Source organism: Alosa sapidissima, chromosome 21 (assembly GCF_018492685.1).
Source record: "Alosa sapidissima isolate fAloSap1 chromosome 21, fAloSap1.pri, whole genome shotgun sequence".
In the NCBI taxonomy this organism is placed as follows: Eukaryota; Metazoa; Chordata; class Actinopteri; order Clupeiformes; family Clupeidae; genus Alosa; species Alosa sapidissima.
The window spans coordinates 15,055,716-15,079,261 of record NC_055977.1 but is presented as its reverse complement, the minus strand read 5'-3'; the positions used below and the strand labels follow the sequence as shown (position 1 = coordinate 15,079,261).

The 23,546-nt window shown below is 47.0% G+C and overlaps 1 protein-coding gene across 1 annotated transcript; it reads left to right on the top strand.

Moving 5' to 3' along the window:
* Positions 1 to 1,263: 1,263 nt before the first annotated feature.
* Positions 1,264 to 23,120, top strand: elmo1 (engulfment and cell motility 1 (ced-12 homolog, C. elegans)). Its single transcript, XM_042076750.1, has 7 exons — positions 1,264 to 1,685; positions 10,789 to 10,952; positions 12,792 to 12,904; positions 18,134 to 18,241; positions 18,651 to 18,733; positions 20,631 to 20,708; positions 21,039 to 23,120. The coding sequence occupies exons 2-7, from the start codon at positions 10,792 to 10,794 to the stop codon at positions 21,237 to 21,239; spliced, it is 744 nt and encodes a 247-aa protein (XP_041932684.1). The 5' UTR covers positions 1,264 to 1,685; positions 10,789 to 10,791; the 3' UTR covers positions 21,240 to 23,120.
* Positions 23,121 to 23,546: the final 426 nt, after the last annotated feature.

Genomic DNA, 23,546 nt, shown 5'->3' with positions numbered 1-23,546 from the left:
GGTGATCTTGCACAGCACCCTTCGCCACACATGCTCCACACAAACCTCCATATACATTCTTGTGGCCCAGCAAACATTATTATGTAGTGTATGCGCACGCACACGCGCACACACACACACACACACACACACACACACACACACACACACACACACACACACACACACACACACACACACACACACACACACACACACACAGAGTTTCCTTAAATATCTGCACTCACCTCTTCTCTCTTCACACACATATGTCTGTGTAGAGTAAGTATAACATGCGTCGGTCATGCATATGCACCGTGTAATGAACAGACAGAACGGAAACACACAGTACATATAAAGAGAAACACACAGTACATGCCATCACTACATACCAAACTTACATGCATCATAAAATTCTTAGGTTCAGTTCAACTTAAACAGGCTACCTTTGGGCAGACACACACACACACACACACACACACACACACACACACACACACACACACACACACACACACACACACACACCTGTCACATCCTGTGAGTGGTTGTGTAGTCAGGGCTGTGGAAGGGAAGGAAGAGGCAGGTCTGACGCTGTTGCTCCCAGGGCAGAAAATTCTGAGAGGAGGAAAAAACACGTTTCTCCTGTTGCCATGGCTACCATCTTCCAGTCGCTGCTACCCCTGCCTATACACGACAAGATGAAACGTCTGGTGTTTGCTGCTTGTGAGCCTGTGTGTCTGTCCGCCTGTGAGTATGTGAAAGTCTTTGTGCTTTGTGTGTGTGTGTGTGTGTGTGTGTGTGTGTGTGTTTGTGTGTGTGTGTGTGAGAACTTGGACGCGACAAATACCCCACTCACTCTTCCCACTAAGCCCAAAATGACAAGCCTCGGCTGGGATGCAGTTGTCCCTGTCCCCCCTCCACCCTCCACTGCTTCCACCCCGTCACCATCCCCAGCCAGGCACAGTGGAGCGGCACTCTCAGCCCAGTATAGCCAGAGCTGAACTCCCGTCTAAGCTCCGCTCCCTCTGCCGCCACTCTCACTGCCTCCCCTCCCCCTCCCCCTCTCCTCTCTCCATCCCTCCTTCCATCTCTCCTTCCTTCCCTCCCTCCATCCCTCCCCTCTGTCCTTCTCCCTCCCACCCAACCCCCATGTGTGAGCCCTCCTCCTCCGGCGCATTTGATTGGCTGAGACCACGGCCGCGTCTGCCCAATCGCGGCTGAAACGCACAAATCAACATAAGCGGAGCCGCCGTGCCGATCCCTTCTCCCAGACGGCGATTCTCTGAGCGCCAAACCAGCCAGAGAAAACGAGCGAGAGGGAGAGAGAGAGAGAGAAGGAGAGAAAGAGAGAAAGAGAGAGGGTGAATTGCTCGCGGTAGGGATGAGCTGAGAGGAGAGAGAGAGAGACTGCACGCTCTCTCCCCAGCCTGTGGCTCTTTTTGCTTCACCTCTGTTGGTTTAATCTCTCCATTTTTGTTTCTCTCCGCTGAGAAGTGCAACAGCTTTGTCCGCTAGCTCTCTTAGCATATAGGCGTGCGGGCGCATGTGTGTGCGTTAGCCAGCGTTAGCGCTCACATTAGCCACCTCGGCGCTTCCGTAACCCCCCCTCAACCCCCCCACCTCCTCCTCCTTCTTGCCGACGGCCGCCAGCGGAGAGTGGAGTGGAGCGCAGCTGCTCGTAACCATGGAGGTGACCATTCCATGTGAGTACCACGGGGAGTCCTCCACTCCGAATGGAGGAAGAGAAAGGGGGGATTGAGAGATTGAAATGGAAGGGAAGAGGGACATCAAGCTGTTCTGAATTGATGATTGATAGAGAGTGAGAGTGAATTAGTGCAGAGAGTAGGAACATGTACAGTAAGCATGAGCTTTGCGTGTGTGTGTGTGTGTGTGCAGGCGTGTGTACATGCGTGCGTGTCTTTGGGGGTGGTGGCTGGCTGGCTGAGTGAGTGAGTTGAGAGGAAAACTGACAGAGGGAGAGAGGAAGGTTGTTTGTGCTGTTGCCTGGATGCGGTGTGGGACTTTGAGCTGCGCTGTGTTGCGTGGGGTTGGGATGCGATGCGAGGTGAGATGGGGAGAGCCGAGGTGCTGCTGGCAGACAGATGGAGTGAAGGGCTTGGCGTTGGGCAGAAGGCCCCCTCACCCCTAATCAGGTTAGGGGCAGCTTTTCAGCTTCCCCCCCCCCAGCGATTAAAACGGCAGCATGCTCGACACAAACACACACACACCCTCTCACACGCGCACAAACAGAGACAGGCTACACATGCATGCACAATTTTACCTCACACCAGGGCAACGCAAATATTTTGAATGAGGGGATTTCAAAGAACAGCTTGTCTTGGTTACTGATGGTCATTGGTGAAAAGCAGTCAGATGAACTAAACATTGGAAGCACAGTAAATACTCTACCCCACTACTACATAACCATAACCATGGCTACAACATTGTATAGAATCCATGCAATTGCCATACTATAATTTCCCCTGGGGAAATTTTGAATTTCCCCTGGGGATCAATAAAGTATCTATCTATCTATCTATCTATCTATACTTTGATACTATACAATCTCATTGTAACCTAATGTGTAGAAAAGCACAAGTAATATTTTGCGTAATCCTCTTTGTGTGGTTGCCTGACCGAATCTGCATTAAGGCATATTTTCCACGATGGTGGAACCTTCTCAACTCTTATTTGCACTTTCTCCTATTTGTGTGTGTGTGTGTGTATTGGGTGAGGGGATGGGGGTGGGGGCCTGTCCATCTTGTGGCTCATGGAAATGGCTTTGAATGGCTGTGGTGAAGAACGGGGCTCAGTTCATTGATCGCTGCTTTCTAAGATATGTCGGCATCAGTGGACAGAGCGAGAGGAGGAGAGGAAGAAAGGGAGAGAATGAGGGAGAGAAAGGGAGGGAGGGAGAAAGAATACACAGCCTTACTCCTGCACTCACAGACACACACTCCCTCACCATCTCTCATATTTACACACACACACACACACACACTTTCACTCTCTCATCCCCAAGCTCCAGCCTCCCCCTAGTACCCCCCCCCCCCCCTCTGTCAAACTAGCTATCTCTCAGTCAGCTATCTCTTGCTCTCTTTCTCTCTCACTCTCTCCCTTGCTATCTCTCTCTCTCTTTCTCTCTCTCTCTCACGCACTGTCTCTGTTCATGTTTCTCTCAAGTTGACCATGCTCTTATTAGCATCCATTCGCATGCTGTGCTACCAAAGCCGGTAGAGAGCAGGAGGATGCTAATAAAAAAGAGCAACAGCTGTAAAAAGCGTTAGCGGGAGAATAACGGTGCAGGTGAGCACACGCCGTACGTGCACTCCATATCCCCCAAGCTCGTTATTGGCGTACACTATAGCAAGCTGCTGTGGCCTTGCCACTCACCCACTGGGTAGCTGGGTGCACGGCATGCCTCTCTCTCTCTCTCTCTCTCTCTCTCTCTCTCTCTCTCTCACACTCTTTTACTCTTTTTCTCTCTGCTGGGGAGGCCGCCTGCCAGTACCAATCAATACATGGAAAATCTTGATCACGTGAATCTCTCGAAAATACAATTTTCTTGGTTTATTGGATTTTGCGCCGGCCGGGTCTCTATCAGACGAGTTATTTATATCTCCCCTCTTCCTCCTCGTCTGCCTGGGTGTAGTTGGCCCCCCAGGCATGCTTGGTGTGGTTGTTTTGCAGACTTTTGTATGCATGTGTGCATCCATGCGTGCGTGTGTGTGTGTGTGGGAGGGCATGTGTTTGTTTGGCTGTGTGTGTGTATACGTGCATCCTTGCAAGTGTCGTCATGGTAGTATCGGCCTTGTGAATGTGTGTGTGTGTGTTGGCGAGTTAGTGTGTGGGGGTGCAATGGCCTGTGCCGTAGATGGGATCAATGCAGACAAGAGGAAAGAGCCTCTTTGCTTTCTGCTGTGGACCCAAGGGGTAGACTAGTCTCTAAGCCCAGAGCAGAAACCAGCACTAGCAGAAAGAGCAGCTTCACCTCGCAGGTCTGCCTACTGCTGGATCCACCTGGGTTAATATCCACCACCATGCTCATGAGCTCATGCATCTGATTGCCTTGATACTTTTTTTGTGATGCTTAAAGACACCGTTATTGTGTGTGTATGTTTTGTGTTAGAGATACGTTTGGTTAGCGCATGTCCCCTGTTCTTGTGTCCTCTATTTGTGTGCGTTTGGCACAAGAAGTATAGGTGTTTGAGTGTGTCTTTGTGGTGTGTGCTTAAGTGTGGTGTTAGCGCTCTATTCAGTCAAGGTGTGTGTGTGTGTGTTTGCAGATAGATGTGCTAGTCTGTACACTCTCCCTCGCTCCTCTCCATCAATAGCTTCCCTGGTGTGTCCAGGGCTTCCATTTGTCTTCTGCTCAGTAATTCCCTGAAGGAGACATAAAATGAAAAATGGAATGAAAAAATAAGGCCTGCATGCCCATGCACCGCCATGCTTCTAAAAATGGCAGCGTCGCGACTTCATCACAACTCAAACCCCCCTCCCCCACCCCGCCCCTCCCCGCAGTGGCAACCAAGCCGACACCCACAGCAGAGCATAGATGCCATCCCATTGCCAGCTGAGAGCACACCTTGGCATGGGCGAGTGACTGTTTGTTGCGAGAGAGCAAGAGAGAGCGCTACTATGAGCTGGTGTCAAAAGAGTTGACCAGAGACTACATCTCCACGGTCTATTGATCTTGGTTACATATAGTGCTAGTTAGTCCAATTACCCTGTAGGTAACACCTGTCACCACACACACACACTCTCACACAGAGCTGACCAGCAAGGCCGGAGCTGTCTCATTTGCAAGCGAGTCATTACTAATTCAATCAATTGACCTGTCGCTAAGCCCCGCCCCATATTGTTACCGTGTGAAAACTCGGACAAACAAACCAGACTTGATTAGAAATACACTGGACAATGGCAGCTGACAGTATATGAAAGCAGGCTTTGAGGACGTTTTGGTCGAAAAAGGATTTACTTTCTTCCAGAAGCTATCAAAAGGGAATTAATTATGCTATGGAGGGGTGTATTCAAAACTTTAGAATACATACAAGGTGACAAGCAGTTGTGGCGAGTAACGTTAGCCGTGCAAATCACTCTGCAAAAACCACTGACATTAATGCTAGCTAGCTAGCTAGTGGAAGATTGATACTAAGATATGTTAGGTTACGTTAATATTTTATGTAGTAAGAATATAGTAGTTGGTTAATGAGCATTTTCATCTTGGGATTTGACAGAGAACCTGTGCCCACGTTGTTGGCTTAGTAGCCTACATTATGTCGAGCTGTTGCAAACGCGAGAGACGTCCTGTAGGCTACTGTTGATGAAAATATACCCCGTTTTCTAGCCCCTCGGGGTACCGGCTATCAGTATTACACGTCCCCCTGCAAAACGTTTGACCATGGTTATCCGTCGGGGTTTTTTGAGTTAATAAACTCCATAAATAACCATTAATTTGTCATTTTATGCCTCCTCCCTGTTGTTTCCTATGGTGTTGTCCGAGCTGATGTTCGAGTCCCGTTGAGGCTGGCCTGTCATTGGCTCATCAGTGTTCTAAGGGTGGCGCTTAGCGACAGGTCAATTAAGGGGGAACAGAAACGGCCTCATTATTGTATTTTTTTTTCTGTCAATGAACAGAAGGGGATATTCAGTTCTCTTTTGCTTAAATTGCTCTTTTGCATTTAAAAATAGCACCTCACATCTTCTTGTTTCATGTGAGTGTGTGTGTGTGTACGCGTGTACGCGCACACACATGTGCACACATCTGTATGTGTGTATTTCCTTTCTTTTCTTACTAATGGTTCCGCTTCCTGAACTTTGAAGTGAGCTGTTGTTAATTGACAGTAGAGGCTGTGTGTGAGTGTGGTGTTTTTTATTTATATATTTTTTACAACTAGATTAGTATAACAGCGAGTGTGTTGTTATGTGAGTCAGGATGCCGCTGCCCCCCCCTCCTGCTTTGCACCTGATTAAGCCCCAGCAGCAGACTCAGGCAAGTGGGCAGCCCGCTGAGTGAGTCACTAAAAGCAGCAGCAGCGACAGAGCAGAGCAGAGACAGAGAGATAGACAGACAGAGAGAGAAAGAGAGTCAGGGTGGGGATAGGGAGAAGGAGAGACTAGTGAAGAAGAAGGAAAGAATGGAATAAAATGAAGGAAGAAAGAAAGAAGTATGTATAGAGGCAGAAAGAATGAGAAAAAGAGGGAGTGAATTGAAGGGGGACCTGCAGACACGTGTGAAGTGGACACGGCCATTTTTTATATGGTTGTTACAGTACATGCTTGTCGATTCCACCCGTGATGATTCGCTTGGGAGGGAGCTTGAGTGCCCCCCACCCCCCACACTCCCCCCTTGAAACTGCTTGCCCGCCCGCCCACCAACATGGACGATTGCCAGCGTGTGGCTCGGTGCTGTGTGGCTAGGGCCAGCCTCTGGATGGAACCACACTGATGACTGATTGGACTTGAAGGAAGGGGGAGGTGTGTGTGTGTCTGTGTGTGTGTGTGTCTGTGTCTGTGTGCAGACATCAGGGTGTTGATTTTTGAGAGGCCTCCTCATCAGCCATGGTTCGTCAGGTGTTTTGGAGTGCTTTCATGACGGGTGGAGATGGGGGGGGGGGGGTCTTTAGTACCGCATGGTCCTAAAGGAAGTGCACTACTGAGACTTGAGCATTCCTATAATTATTTGATTGCAGTGTGTGGATTTGTGTTTTACCCAGACATGTAACATATCTAATACAGCTACTATTCTGTACTATGGTCCCCGTTGAAGTCTTGGAATATTGTGTTTTGTACTGCATAGCATCAATTGACCGTTCCATCCCAGTGCACATAAACACAATAAAGGCTCATTTATGCTCAATGTTAAACACGGATACGGACAAAACGAATCAGTGTTTGAATAGGACGTATCTATTTTCGTACGTGAAGAGAGCACAAATCAGGCTTTAGGATGGATGTGATGTGTTTTGAGGTGGTATGACTGGCAGTAACTGTGGAGTTGTTGTGAAGGAGTGTGTGCTGTTGGGTAAAGGCTTATATGTCATTCAATCTCCAGAGTTGTCAGTATGGAGGAAAGTCAAGCCAAAGTCACCGCTGTCCCTCGGTAAATAATGAACCCTCCCACTCCAGCCACAGTTGATAGACTTTTAGGAACGGTAGGAGGAGAATAATGCGAGTGTTCATTATGTGTGTGAGAGTGTGTGTGTATGGGGCTGAGTGTGTGTATGGGGCTGTGCGTGTGTGTGTGTTGGGGGTTGATGGGGGGGCGGAGGACGGCACGTGTGAATTTATGATGGATAGCTGAACGAGGCTATAATTAAAACCAAAAAAAGACAGAAAAAGACGTGAGGCTCTTGCGATAAATCTTGCACGCTCTGATTGCCGTGGGCAACAGCATGCTGAATGGTTATCAGGTGTGATTGGCGGTCCGGAGCCAAACGGGAAGGGACTGGCAGAGAATGCCAAATGAAGGACAGAAGACACTTGCTTAGATACATCAACTGAACTAGAAGGACACTTGCTTAGATACATCAACTGAACTAGAAGGACACTTGCTTAGATACATCAACTGAACTAGAAGGACACTTGCTTAGATACATCAACTGAACTAGAAGGACACTTTTGTTATTCAGTCAAAGCATCTGGTTAAAGATGACTGAAACAAGGTAGTTTCAGTCTCCACATACCAGTCTTACAGTCACATGGAGCACAGCCATTAATGACCAATCAACACTCAGAAATGTCAATCGCAAAGATCTGGTGAGCTGGATGCATGTTACTTATCAGTGTCTGCAGTCCTATGTTTCGTTTTGTTTTGCTTTTTAGAGAAGAAAAAGAAAGGTGGGAGGTTGGGGTCAGTCATTGCATTGGCTAATATTCTTGGTTATCAGAGTTTTTCCATAAGATCAAATGCTTCATGGTTCTGGTCAATTAGTACAGGCATTTGGTTGCTGTGGACATCAGTGGTCAGTTTAATTTTGTCAGGACTCAGGACATCTCTGACTAGTACCTCCCTTATAAATACTCTTGTACAGACAACCTCCCTATAAAAATACCTCCCAGTAAACAAGCATCTCAGACGTGCTCAGACGTCTGGAGAAGATGCGATTTTAACAGTCTCGAGCTCAAGTGTAAACAAACCGGCTATCGACGAGCACGGTCCACTGGCTGCCTGTCGGTTCGCTGTTTGTTGGCCTGAGGTCACTCTGTGGTGTGTGTGTGTATGTACAGTATGTGTCTGTCTGTGTATGAGGGAGAGAGTGTGTGTGTGTGTGAGCGAGTGCCTCAGTCACTGGCGTAAGCTTAATGACATGTTTTGGATGAAGCTGTGTAATCAGACGTGAAATCCTCATCCGTGGGGTGGCTCCAGCAATGCAGCGTGGCTTAGTGGCTTAGTTTGGGGGGTGTCTTGTGGTAGCGGCTTCCCCTGTTTCCTAATTTGGGAGCTGCAGCCTCTCCCTCTCCCTCTCGCCCCCTGCTGTTTGTTCCTGGTGCACTGGCACAGGGGATTATCCAAAGCCAATGCTTAAAGCTGTTTTTAGAGGGGGGATTGTACCCCCCAACCCCAACCCCTCCCTCGCCATCAGATTTGGGCTCATCTTCTTCAGTAATAGATGTGCTGACACCCTGTAATAACCACACACACCCTGGAGTCTGCCAGCAAGATGAGACTTGAGGGAGAGTGTGACAATGAGCCTTGTACTGTGTGTGTGTGTGTGTGTGTGTGTGTGTGTGTGGACCTGGCTCAGTGTTTTAGCATGGCACTGTGTGTGTGAGACCAGCTCAGTTGTTTAGACTGGAAGGAGATGGCTGTGTGTGTTTGGAGGGAGGGGGGGGGGTGCTACCATTAGGAGAAAGGGCTGGTGGATGGTGCTCCAGAGAGTGAACCATAAAGCCATAAGGAAGCCATTAGCTGGTTGAACCAGAATGGAGGGGTTGAGGGGTCTGAGCCAATGGTCTGTTGAGCAGCAGTAGCCCCAGTCTCTGGGGGGAGCTTCATCTTCCAAACAAAGACGTGCAGCCTGCGTCACGGGAAGCATAGATCCATACTAGCTCTCTCACTTGAGAGGTGGGTGCAATGGCAAGGAGGTGCGGGGGAGTTTACCCACAGCACAACTCAGAGTAATATGCTGTCTACTATTACTAAAGCACACACTTAACCCTTTGATGCATGAAGTATTAAAAACTAAAAGCCCAAGCAAGACCAATTGGCTAAATGACTCTGGGACCTATTTCATTTTCTGCTCTATAATTTCAACTAAGATATACTTCTGTGCTCTGTAGTGGACACCATTTTTAAAAGGATTAAACACGCACACTCCAGAAATGCAGTGTCTTGCATTCACCATTCTTGATCCTTCCAGAGTGCACACTAAACATACACATGCTCACACACCTACCGGAGATGCAGGGTCTTGCATTCACCAGGGTTTTGCATTCACTAATCTTTAGCTTTCCAGAGTACACACTACATGCAGTGTGGATAGTTAGCCTTGCTTCCCTTCATTGGTTCTGGTGGTAGATGACAGGAGAGGGGCCACTCTTCCATTCCTAAGCAGAGCTGAAGTGCTGAATCTGAGGCTTCTTAATGGCTTTGCACCATCTGCCTTCTTCCTCCCAGTCGCGCTGGCCAGTCTAGCACGGAATACTACAGAGCTTCTCCATCTGCTTCCTAGTTTGCACACAAGCCATTAGCGTAGCTGTTAGCCGCACACCGACGTCCTTGCCAGATAGATTTCTACAACAGCAAAGCTTTGTTAAAAGGCTTTAGAAGCTGGAGCTTTGTGTTCAAAGGAATTCTCAAAGTGTTTACAAATGTGCGATATTTCCCATTGAAAATTTTGTTGATGTGTTTGACAGTGTTGACATCCAAACGGCTTATTAGAATATCAACCCTGTGGCCCATGGTTGCTAAGCGATGCCGAGGCGCTTCTCTGAAGGAAAATGAAAGCTGACAGAAACTCAGCAGGCTGGTTTGTGTGTAGGTGAAAAACTGCTGAGGGGAAAAAAGAACACTGAATGAACTAAATGAGTTGAGAAAAGAGCAATAACTGAATGAACATGAACAGAAAGACAAATGAAGAGGAGGAAAGCTTGGGGAAAGTGGAGTGGAATAAAACACCTGTGACAACTGGACCCAGTTCATCTGCTCTGTACTTCCTGTAAAAGCGGCAGATGAAGAATTTTAGAGGCTCTTACAGACGAGTTCTCAAAGCTGCACTAATTTGTTGGAGGCCTTCAGAGGTTTCCTGATTAGGAACTGGATTACAGATGAGGTGTCCTTCAGAAAGAGTAGCAGTGTTAGAGAGCCTTCAGATGTTTCTGATGGATGATGTGTCCTTTGTGGGGAAGGTTGAGTGTTTACTTCGGTTGTGCTGAATCTTAGTAGTGTTGAGGATAATGGATGTGGATAGTCTGTGTTTCTGTCTGACCATCTCTCTCTCCTGGGCAAAGGGACATTTTGTGGTCATAGCTGGCCACAGTGTGACCTGAACATGAGCTTTTGTTAGAGTAAGAAAGTGACCTTGAAAATAAACCCCTTGTAGCTGTTTAAGCGCCTTGATGGACTCATCAGTGTCTGTGTCCCTCTTCAGCCCTCCCCAATCACTCTTTATCTGGTACCAGATCCAAACAGACCTTATGTGGGTCGGTAGTTGCAAGTGGCTGACCAAAGACTGTTGTTTTTCTGACATGTCTTACATGACGCACAGCTAATGATCTCATGGTACACAAAAATGATGTGTGGTCATGGTGCTTGTTGTTTTTTAGAAAGATCTGACTCTCTCCCTCTCTCTCCGTCTCTCTCAGGTGATGCAGGTGGTGAGAGAGCAGATTATGCGAGCGCTGACGGTCAAGCCTAACTCCCTGGACCAGTTCAAGAGCCGCCTACAGAACCTCAGCTACACAGAGATCCTAAAGATCCGCCAGTCCGAGAGGATGAACCAGGAAGACTTCCAGTCGAGGCCCATCCTGTGAGTCTCTCTCACTCATATACACACACACACACACACACACACACACACACACATCCATGCCTGTATAAAATGTATGTACAAAGCATGTAGGTTTAGATATATTCTCTAGGCTCTTATGTATTGTAAGTATACACACTCCCCCCCCCCCCCCCCCCCCAGTCAGTATCAAATTGGAACCAAATCTCTGCATCATAGTCTGCAGATGTTTGCCCATGCCACCCATAAGATTAGCACACAGAGCAAGTTTCAAACGACTGTATAAAGTGGAGCCACCCACTTCCCTATGAGCCTCAGCAGGTTGAGAGGGGTAGGTGTACCTCTCTAACTCAACAAAGCCCACCTGCTTCCCTCCACTCATAACTGGAGATGGAGGTGGAGACAGAGGGCAATAAGCTGAAATTACCCTACTTCCCCCAATGGAGTCTCCCACTCTATGTTCTCCCTCAGCTACCCCGGTCTCATTACACTAAAAGGAGTCCCCATTACAGCTCTATTTTCTGGACCACTTCTCGACTTTTTGGCCCGGAGGGGACAAGATTTTAAGCTCTTACCTGCTCACACAAACTGGAAATTGGGTCTAGGGCTTCATAGGGGGCTGCCCACAGAGATGGCAATGGGGCAGTGTGGAGAGCGCAGTGGCTCACAGGTGATACTGATGATCAACCCTTTAGATTTTGATATTTTGGATGTCACATTTTAAAGCTATGTCTGACCTTCAGTAAATTATGTCCTTCAGGATAAAGTAAATGATTTACTTGGTGTAAAATAAAGAAATAAGGTGTGCCTCATTTATGGAGTTATTGTAAAATATCCACAGCAAAAAATTAGATGGTATTTGTGTCCTTTTTACAGAACCTATAAAACATGAGAGGAAGCACACTGTTTGATATAATGATATTTTAAAAAGAACACAGCGACTGGTGTTCTCAGCGACTGTCGTTTTCTGACTCGTTTCACTGTGATGGTATGTGAAGATACGGGGGGGGGGGGGGGAAGGGGAGCAGAGCAGCTAAAACTTCTCGTAAATCTCCACAAGAAACACGGCGTTTAATGAGGACGTCGCGTGATGCGGGGAAACGAGCCTTTCCCCTCGCTCTCATTAACGATGTGAGGATAAGGAAGCAGAAACGAGATGAGTGATAGAAGACTCCAGAAGATGAAAGAAGGGATTTTACGAGAGCGTCAGCTACCCATGCACTACCCATTAATGACCGAAACGCTGTTATCCAGGGGTTGTGTGCCATGCCTTGTTATGAAGGCTATGCATAATTCAGTCACATCCAAGCATCAGTGCGCACATACATGTTCACAGCCATACTAATACACATATACATGTAATACATCCAAATGCATGTGCATATATTATACACGTATGGGACTGTGCTTATGCTTCTTGTTTCTTGATAATAAGGCACAGTTGGGCTGTCCACATGTGCTAAAATGTAGCACTCCCTGCTTTGTGTTTCTATGTACAAGTACATATTTCCATTATAAATTCCAAGTCCAGCTTCCTGCAGAATAATAGAACAGCATAATAACTATATATTTGAAGTAGTTGAATGCTGTAATGTATTCTGAAATTATATTTGTTCTGTCCTCGCTGGTGAACAGAACGCAGTAAGATAAATGTGTGTGTGTGCTTGTGAAACGGGGGAGTGGAGAAAGAGTAAATTTATCCTCTGAAGTGGATTAAGTTGTGAAGTCTGTGTGTGTGTGTGTGTGTGTGTGTGTATGCGTGCCTGTGTGTATGTGCCTGTGCTGTGTGTATGTGCCTGTGTGTGTGTGTGTGTTAGAATGAGCCTGTATGAGTCTCACCCTTGTCTCCTCAATGCCCAGTGAGCTCCGTGAGAAGATCCAGCCGGAGATCATGGAGCTCATCAAGCAGCAGCGCCTCAACCGCCTGTGTGATGGCACCTGCTTCAGGAAGATCAGCAGCCGCAGGAGGCAAGGTAAGCACACCCCTCCATCCCTCCATCTCTCCCTCTCTCTCTATCTCTATCTCCCTCTCGCTCATCCCTCTCTCTCCATCCTTCTCTCTCTCTCATAGTGTGAATGAATAAAAGTCATTGTTGCCAAAGCTACAGGTATACTACAGACATACTACATACAGACTTTTTTTCCTCCTCCCCCTCTATTTGTCTCTCTCCCATTGGTTATGTCTTTTTCTCTCTCTCTCTCCCTTTTCTCTGCACTCCCCCTCCCTCTGTAATCTCTCCAACTCTCTTTGTTTGGTTCCTCTTGCCTCCACCACACTCGGCCTCTTGTATGACCCTGATCTTCACTCATCTCACAATGCTCTCTCCTCCTCACTCCTTTCTTTCCTCACTCTCTCTATCTCTCTCTCTCTCTCTCTCTCTGTTTCCGTCTTCCTTTTCTCCAGCACTCTGCCTGTCTTTTCTCTCTCTGTATCTGTCTTTGTTCGCCCCGCTGTGGGAATAGGCGCAGGAACGCGGGTCTTATGGCTCCGTGCTGCAAAAGCTCCCTAATTGCGAAGATGGCTCCTTCCATCTTCCTGTCTCGCGTCTTTATGGCTACACAGACTAAACCTTTTTAGAATGGCACGCACACGTCTTTGTTCGGCTCTATCTCACTCTTGCACTCGCACGCTCTCTCTCTCTCTCTCTCACTCTCTCACTCTCTCTTTATTCTCCCTCGTTTTTGCTCTTGCTCTTTCTTTCTCTAGAGGGCTCCGACGAGCTTTCATTGCTCTGAAGTGCGTGAATCGATCCCAGTAATGGTGGGGGAGACAGCTTAATTCTATTCCCCCCCTGTCTTCTGAAAGCATTGCCTCCTCTCCTCTCCTCTGAGGACGAGAGGTGGGGGTAGAAGAGACTGGGCTCGTGCTCGGGGCTATCGTTTCGTTTTGTCGGCGCTTGCACGAGAGCACGAGAGTGTCCTTTCTCATGAAAGCAAAAGGCTTTCGCTGTTCCGCTGAATAACGCGCCTTTAAAATTGATGTGCTGCGCAGTAGAGCTCTTTATGGCTTCTATTATTAAGCCTGGCCAGTGAAAGAGGGAGGTGGGGGGGGGGATGAGCGGAGTTGGGCGAATGTTTAAAGTGCCCTTCTCTGCGGGACATTCCGACATTCAGGGAGCAGCTGGCCGTTTGATAGAGGACAGAGCTTTAACGGGGTTTGTGCCGGCGTGTTTTGGGGGCAGTCGAGCCCTAATATCCTCTTTGACACGGGCGACCAGAGGACGGGCAGAGACGGCGAGAGAGACGCCCTTATCAGCTTGCCGCTCGGACAGAATTTAATCCTTCACGGGCCCCAAATGTCTCTATTTCCCCCTCGGTCGGCCTCCTCTGAACCCTTTTTTTTTTCTTCCTCCCCTCTTCATCTCTCTCTTTCTTCTCCCCCTCTCTCTTTATCTCACTCTCTCTTCATCTGCCTCTCTCTTCACCCAGTCTCTATTCTCTATAAGTAACATATATTCCAATCCCCATGTCCACAGATAAATAAGAGTATTCCCTCAGTCAGTCATTCTTCATTCTTTCCTTAAAGCTGCCATTTTGAAATCAATGTCCCAGTCTTTTGCTAACCCTCTCTTTTCCCTCCGTCTCTCCATTTTCAGTTCGAGTGCCCGCATGAGCTTCAAACCATTTTTCCAAAAGATGCTCATGTATCATCATTATCATCTTAAAAGCTCGGGCGAGCTGAGCGAAATCAAAACTGACACTTCGCCTTGGCGGCGCTTTTTCTTCTGCGATGAAGGGCGTGAGGGGAAGAAAGGGGGGATAAAGGGGAGAGGAGGGGGGGGGCATTTCAGACTCAAACGCAAATCTCTAATCTCGTAAATCGAATGATGTAATGAATTGGCAATAAGGGGTGGAAGCGCGTGACGAGCCCACTTGTAGCGGGAAAGTGGAATGGCCTCGGATGCCATTTCTAAAAGGAATTGTTCAGTCAGTTTTGCACTTGCTCTGAAAAAGACACACACACACACACACACACACACACACACACACACACACACACACACACACACAGACACAGACACAGACATTACTGAGCATGGGAGAAGGGTGATAGGATGGACCCAGCGTGCGTGTTACTTTGCTTTACTTTCTTTTTGTTACTTTTTTTGTTTTTGTGTGTGTGGATGTTTGGTGATCCATCCAGACACAGCAGCTTATTATAGCTCCTCACAGCACATCTCTCTTGTCTACGAATGCGCCGTCTCAGTCTCGCGCGTGTTGATGCATCACAGGCACCTTACCATACCAGTTTTTGTGGGGGTTGTTTTTACAGCTGATCTGCTTTAGATATCTCCTCTCACCACTGTAACTGATTAACATGTATTTCTCACCCATATATTATTAGACACTCGTACACTCGTTGCTTTTTCTCGCTCTCTGTAGTTTAGTGTGTGGCATGTGGACACAGCAGCTGGTGGTCCTCTGGATGATATCGCTTATTAAAGGGTCACAGCCTCTGAAAAAGCATTAAAATGTAAAACCTATGTAGGTTAAAACTTATATAAAACATATATAAAATGTAATAAAATAAAAATTGAGCTATAGGTGTTCCCCTCTTCTACTTTCTCACTGAGCGGATCTGTGAGCTTGGCTCGGCTCGTCGTTTCAAAGCAGCATCTGTTTTTGGATGACAAACGTGGTCAGCCTCTTGTTCAGGCTCGCTCCGCTCCGTCTCGCTCTCGATGTCGTGGGAAGTCGCTGCTGTGTGGGCATCCAAGATGCCGGTCATGTGTTCGGTGAGGCCCGCGGTTTAGTCAATGTTTCTGTGGCACGTACCAAGTGCTGTCATAAGTGCAAAAAAAGAGAGAAAAAAAACACGCCCACACATGCTTCCATCTTAAAACACACACACACTCACAGATATCCACACACATGCTCTGTCTCACACACACAAACACACACACTTTGGCTGTACACCACTTTGGTCTCAGTGTCTCCATTAAAATGCATCAAACCATTTCGCACAGGCCAACTTTTTCTTAGACATTAGGGCATGTCATTAGTTTGTAATATTTGTTTGTGGATGTCAAATCTTTTAGACCAATTATTACCGTTACTATCCATAGGAGAATTCTAGATGGAATTGAAAGGGTACACTCCTTCACCCTTAGTGATTTTTATCTGTAAACTGTTTAAAGTTTAAATTCATCAGTTTTGAAATGTATTATATTCTGCCCAGAATCAATTGGTCAGGCAGGCTAGCTTGTCAAGCCTGTGGCAGCCATTTGCTCTGGGCGGCCCTCTTTCTGGACCTGCTACAAGGCTACCTGACTGCCTTAGGGCCCACGCTGGTGGAACAGGCCAGCGGCTCCCTAACAGGCTAACAGCTAGCCTGCAAGCTGCCACTTCATAAAATGGCTTTGTCTGGAGAGTTCCCTTTCAGTCCCTGTACAGTCATCTCTTCACATAAAATATTCATCGGTCACTTAAGTGGACCCCATGTCCCACCTGACCTAGTTGGCGTTGCAAGGTGACTCAGATTTGACATCATGAAAGCTCCATAAATGCCTCCGTTGGATGACTGTAACACAGACTTGCTGCTGTTCTTGGCTACTCGGAAAAGAGACCTCTTTCTCAATCTGACTAGCCTGGTTAAATAAAGGATAAATAAAAATAAGTCAAATAAAAATAGAACGTAGGGGATTTCTCTTTCCTGGTAGGAACAGATTGGCTCTTGATGGCTAGTATGTGGTGGTGCGGCGGTCGTGTGTGTGTGTCTGTGTTGAGTTATTCATGATGGGTGTGTGCGTGTGTGTATGAGGTTGTCACAGCCGTGTGCAGATGGTGGGGACTGCGTATCTGGGCAGAGAGCTCTGGCACCAGCACGTCCGTTTGGTAAATAAACCAGCCTCACTCGGCTGCAGCACGAGGACTTGTGCCTAATGAACAAGCTGTCACATCACCCCACTCCCCAGCCCCACACCGCCACCCAAGAAATACTCAATTTCAATCTGCCACCAAACATGCACACACAGAAACACACACACACAGACACAGAGACATACAGAGACACACACACACACACAGAGACAGACAGACAGACATTTGCACATACATACACACTGTTACAGTACATCTTTTTTTCCAGCTTTAACCTTATATATGTCATTAGTTGTTTCTGTTTAAAATCTTGCTTCATTTAATGCTTTCCCCTGTCAGTTTCCTCACTGTTCTGTCATGCTATCTTTTTTTCACACTGCCATATGCACATATATAATGACTTCTCTTTCTCTCACACACACACACACACACACACATGCACGCACGCTGTGCTGCCAGGCATCTATTTTCGACAATTATGAATTGGAGCGGCTGCTTGTGTACAGGGCGATGCCAGCCAAAGGCCCTGGGGGCCCAGCCTAGTCAGGTCTGCGTTGCGTTGCGCCGCGCCGTGCCGTGTGGTGCCGTGCCAGGCCCGAGGCCCCTGTGGTGGCTCGCCAGCAGGCAGCACCGGGGCTCTGAGACGGGTGCCCAGACACGCCAGCCTTGGTCTCAGTCTCAAAGACTGGGTCCCAGAAGCCATGCCACTCTGACTAATCTGTTCTTCCAAGACTGGATGAGCTTTTTATCAAATAGTAGTATCAGTCACACAGTTATGCTCAATGTATATTCTTGGCACTGTGTATACATACAGTACAGCATAGACTAGACTGAACTGGGCTAGATTAGATTGATTAGACAGTATAGGCATTTGTGGGCATGATGTAACAGGGGATGTGTCAAGACCTGACAATCAGTTGGCCCGGGTTCAATTCCATAACCCGCCACTGCGAGTTTGTGGCGCTTTGCATTAAAAGTGTCTGCTAAACATTAGTCACCTTTACTTTTAGGTTCACTGTGGTACTGTGTGTATACATGAAGGGTTCAGATGCAAAAGCCTCTAAATGCCACCTATGTCAAAAATTAGATAAAGATGGTGAGGGGATGCTCTCCACACATAGTATACACTAATCAAATAATTTAACTTCTAAACCCACTAAATACCACTCTCTTCCTGGTCTGAAATATCGATTTATAGGCAAAAACCTATAGGAGCCTGAATTTAAATGCTCATTTAAAAGAAAAGTGGTCAGACGGATTTAGAGGGTTTTGCATCTGAACTCTTCACATGCAGTTTATTATATAGGTTTGCATTGGTCAACATACATTACATTTTACGCTGACCTTTCTTTGTTCTTTCGCCCCTTTCTCTCTTCCCTTAGATAAGTTCTGGTACTGTCGACTGTCTCCTAATCATAAAGTCCTGCACTATGGAGATCTGGAGGAGAACCCCCAGGGTGAGGTGCCCCATGACTCTCTGCAGGAGAAGCGTAAGTGTCCAACACACACAAACCCACACATACACACACACACAACCCCCCCCCCCCCCCCCCCCCCCCCACACACACACACACACACACAAATACACCCTCACACACACACATACACACACACATACACAAACCCACACATATACACACACACATACACAAATACACCCTCACACACACACACATACACAAACCCACACGTACACTCACACACACACTCAGAGTTTTCATTAAATTACAGTATCTTACCTAATAACTTTTGACCTCCCCATAAAACACGGACCTCTGCAATATTCTGTAATATTGGTCTCAGAAGGCTAATGCCTGTCTGTCTACTCTGTCTACCTACCTGTCTGTGTGATGGTGAATCTGTCTAACTACTCTGTTCTGTGTCTGTCTTTCTGTGCAGTGCCCGTGGCTGACATCAAAGCTGTTGTCACAGGCAAGGACTGCCCTCACATGAAGGAGAAAGGAGCTCTCAAGCAGAACAAGGTACATCATCATCAACTGTCTGTATGTGTGTACATGCAGGTGTGTGTGTGTGTGTGTGTGTGTGTGTGTGTGTGTGTGTGTGTGTGTGTGTGTGTGTGTGTGTGTGTGTGTGTGTGTGTGTGTGTGTGTGTGTGTGTGTGTGTGTGTGTGTGTGTGTGTGTGTGTGTGCGCGTGCGTGGTCATGTTTGTTGTGTATCAACGCGGCGCTCTCTCCCCGGGCCTCCTCCAGACAAAGGTGTCCTCCAGCGTTGATGTTCTCTTGACAGGAACATCAGCTCCAATCATCCCCCGTCTCCCTCACACGTCACCTCCCTGCCGCTCCTCATTTTCACCTCCCCACACACACACACACACACACACACACACCTTTCCCCCAACAAACACAGACAGGAGGCTGTCTTCTCCGTTGCCATGGTGCCTGTGACTGCACAGAGGAAGTGGGTTGGAGGGAATGGGTTTGAGGGTAGACGGTAGTCAAGTCAGTCTGTCAATCAATCAATCAATCTGTGTTCAATCTGTCTTTTTATCGTGTTCTTTTCATTAACAATAAAAATAAAGTACATTTCCTCGGAAGTTGTCGGTCAGTTTTTCCTGGTGGTAAGGAGTTGCCTCCCTGCGGTTTTTAGCGCCGCTTCAGAGCCACGGATCCCCTCTGTAGTGCTTCGTCTCCGAGTGCTGATGTTGACGGATGAGGGGTAGAGTGTAAATATAGCGGGGAAGATAAAAGACCACTGCGCCTTCCTCCCGACCTCTTTTATTAGTTTGCCGATAAAACGGAAGAAACTCCGGGCCAGAGGAGGATTGACGTGAAAGGATGACACGCAGGGCTGGACAGACTGGAACGAGTCCTCCTCGAGTCTCGTGTTGTTTTTTTTTTTTTTTTTTTTTTTTCTTTTCGTGGCCGCGGTGGAAATGTGCCGACGCACGGGCAGCCGCGCCATCGCTCATGGCAGAGGACGAAAGGGAACGATGTCGACCGTCTGGAGCAGTGCCTCGGCGGGGTCCGCAGGGAGTCGCCTGCGTGCCAGATTCACTCGCCCACTGCAGCTGCTCCAGAGGGCATGGCCCTTTTTATTCAGGGAGCACAAAGTATATTTTTATTAGGGATGGAGACAGGAAAGTGAAGCATGTGAAAGTCAGTACAGATGAGGTGTACAGATGTGTACTGTAGATAGAGTCGTCCGAGCAAATGTGTGTATTTTCAGCATGGCCGGCATTTACGGCAAACACAGTACATTTTTATCGGATGTAAAGGAAAAAAATAAAGATGAAGTGCTTGAAAAAGAGCAGATAAAATCAGTAAAAGTGAAGTGCGTAGATACGGTGTATGTGCAGTTGAATCAGTAGTCAACAAATGGATGGATGACATTATAAAAAATGGAAGTGCACTTCTGAAAGGGCTCAGCTTAGCTCTGCTTTGGTCTCATCATCAGTATGTCAGTGTGATATATTTCACTAAAATAAAAGCAGTTTTGCAGTCTTTAAGGAGATGTTTGTAGCTCCTTTAAGGATATGTGCACTTTCTCGGTTTCCTCGTTCCTTGTCTCCAATGCCCCCCCGACAGAGCTGTTTCATGCGCTCTCGCCAGGCCCATCAAGCAGCCGAGTTAGTCGTGAAGTCTGGGACCCCGCTGCTGCTGGTGTCCCTCAGGCCTGCTGTCCCGTCCCATCACCGCCCCCCTTAAGCCTCGCGGCAGGCGGGAGCGGCCGGCACGAGGCGACAGCCAGCCATCTGCTCCGCAAATCTGTGTGTGTGTGGGGGGGGGGGGGGGGAGGGTTGGACGCAGTGGCAGGCTGGCAGGAGGCAGAAGCACAAACACAGCAGACTCATTAATGTTCCACTGACAATCTCCCTCTCCCCTTCTCTCTCTATCCCCCTCTCCCTCGCTCCCTAACAGGAAGTGCTGGAGCTGGCCTTCTCCGTCCTCTACGAGTCCGATGAGTACTTAAACTTCATCGCCCCTGACAAACACGAGGTGAGTCCGAGATGGGAGTTGGAGCACCTGAGAGAGAGTTAGGCCTTCAATGCAACACTAAACTTAATAATTTCTTCATACGCTTCATATGCTAAAGGCTAACTGTCAGCTTATGGTCTTATGAGAATACCCACGCTGACACCGCGCTAATGACTTCTCATGTGAAATAGAGGAGTGAATAATTGGATAATATTGGAATGTGAAATTAAATATGCTGAGAGCACATCATTAATATCCACAAATACATTTGTAGGGTGGAGGTGATATTATATCACAATTCAGAGTGTGAACATTAACAAGTCTCTTCCTGCTGCTTTTCCTCTCTTGCAGTACTGTGTGTGGACAGATGGGCTAAATGCTCTGCTAGGGAAGGAGATGACCAGCGAATTCACCAAGAGTGACCTGGACACTCTGCTTAGCATGGAGATGAAGCTACGCCTCCTCGACCTGGAGAACATCCAGATCCCTGAGGCTCCGCCTCCCATCCCCAAGGAGCCTAGCAACTATGACTTTGTCTACGACTGCAACTGAAAGCAAAACAAAACCATTACCCACTGGACCAACGGTTTCCCTTTTTTCCCTCTAAAGTTGTTACTGGAAGTTTTAAACAAACAAAAAAAGAACTTTTAGAGAAACTCTTGCATTGAAAAAAATGAAGAACAAAAAAAAAAAAAGGATTTAACTTTTTTTCTCTGCTAAAACTGTCTTTAAAAAAAGCAAGCTTCTCAATAGGTGCACCAACTTTCAACCATAAATATGAACACAGCCTTCGGGGACCTGCCACAGACGTCACAATCGACAAGAGGAGACACCAACCAACACCTAACAACTCCATCAATTCATCCATCCAACCTCCCATTTCTAGTTTCACGGCCCTGACCCGTTTCTACCTTCACCTCGGCAGACACATCGAACATCCAACGAGAAAGTCGCCCAGTTCACGTAGAAACGCTGTACTCTTGAGCACCGACCATGTTGTATTGCTGTTAAGCTTTTATGTAGTTCTCAGGCCGTTGAGGTTTGAGGTCTTCATTGCCATTACATTGAGGGAGACTGTGCTAGTTAAGTGGAGGGGTAAAGCGGGACTCTTGTGTTCACCAATACACCGCCCATCTTCCACTCATCGAAGTGGCAGCTAAAGTCTGGAATGAGAAGAGGATGGGAGCAAAGGGGCCAACGGGTTGGTGGTTTTGAGGGGAAAAGCAAGAGACAAAGGAAAGTGAGAGAGGAAACTGTTGTATTATCTGGTGTATCTCTCTCTCTCTTACATTTTTGTGTTCCTCCTCCTCCGCTCTCGTACCTGTAGACTGTTATTAACCAGGCTGTGTGGTCACTGAGCACTGCCTCCTTTACAACCGTATACCAACACGTCACCTTGACGACACCTACAGTGCTTAATCATCCTCGCCCAATCTCTGCTGTACTGCGTGCTTGCTTTTCCTTCGGTTTTATTTTTTTCTTGTTTTTCTTCTTGTCTCATTGAGGTTTTTTTTTTCCTGCTCCTGGTAACCCAAATAGGTGCAGTGCAAAAGACCGCTGGATCATTCCAGAGCAATATCAAGCTATCCACTTTTGTTTGATTTTGTAAGCTGGTGTGACTCTTCTGTAATGGTTGTGATGCTGCCAAGTAGTCAGTGTTATGGGGGGAGGGAGTGGGGGGGTCATGTATGTACATTTGTCAGTAAAGGGAAGAAAAAAGTTTTTTTTTTTTTCTTTTAGGTTTTTTAAAATTTGTTTTTATTCTGGGACCATGACACCTTTTGGAAATTCCTATTTAATTTAATTGAAAAAATATTATAGTTATTACTTGTAGAATTTTATTTGCTCCCATTGTTATTGGCTGAGTCCATCAATCTGCTGTTTACATTAAAATTGAATAAATGAGAACATTCTCTGCGATTGCTTACATTAAAACCTCTGCACTTGCATTAGGGTTTTTGTGAAAATGTTGTGCAGTAACAATGTTTGGGGAAACACTATGTAGAATGTTGGATGTTGAATATTTTGGAGCAGTAACTCGATAAGACCTGATGTTGTGATTCTTCTACCACCAGTCATGTCAGGGTGCCAGTTTGTCTGAGGCCTCCCACAAGAGACATTATTATAGTCTTTTGAAAGTAGGTTAAAAGGAAAATTAGCTTATTTGCCGAGTACCCCAGAACCCCAGATAAAAGCCTAGCTTAGCATAATTCACTGAAAGTGGGTTACACCAGTTATCCTATAGCTAAAAGTGAGCTATAGGCCAGCTGGTCTAAAACACTCCCAGATTAATGTACATTAGTGTGAGTAAGTGGTGGGAGTGGAGAATGTATAACTGTGTAGCTCCCTCTTGGGTGAACCATGGAAACGGCACAGAGAGTAAGAGTCAGCACAGTAAAACTGAAAGCAATCTTTAATAAAGAATTGATTTTTTTTTTTTTTTTTTTATTAATTGTTACGAATTCCAATCCATATATGAAGCATATATTTTAAGTGTGAAAAAGGTCCTTTTAACCTGCAGCCAAAAAAGAAAGAATGAATCGTGAATCACCAAACAGAAAGACAAAATAAAAGCCAAGAGGGTTTGGGCTTCATTTGAGCGGCGATGCTGCGGGGGAATTGCACAGGCCACGGCGTCACCACCTGTGTTTCCCATTGCACGGCTGGCTGTGTTTGACTGCAGGTACGGCTCCTCCGCAGCCAGAGCTGTAGTCACGACCTCGCTCTGCCCCCCACCCCCACCCCCACCCCCTCCCCCTCGCACACCTGCAGGGATGCAGCTAAGGACATGACCTGAGCACCGCTTTCAACAACATGAAGCTATTATATAGCTATTATACTTTATATAATATATATATA

Bases quoted from the DNA above. Each gene is read 5' to 3' on its own strand.
- elmo1 (XM_042076750.1), top strand. From the start codon at position 10,792: ATGCAGGTGGTGAGAGAGCAGATTATGCGAGCGCTGACGGTCAAGCCT. The intron at 12,905-18,133 runs GTAAGCACACCC...CTCTTCCCTTAG, and splicing joins CAGCAGCCGCAGGAGGCAAG to ATAAGTTCTGGTACTGTCGA. The intron at 20,709-21,038 runs GTGAGTCCGAGA...CCTCTCTTGCAG, and splicing joins TCGCCCCTGACAAACACGAG to TACTGTGTGTGGACAGATGG.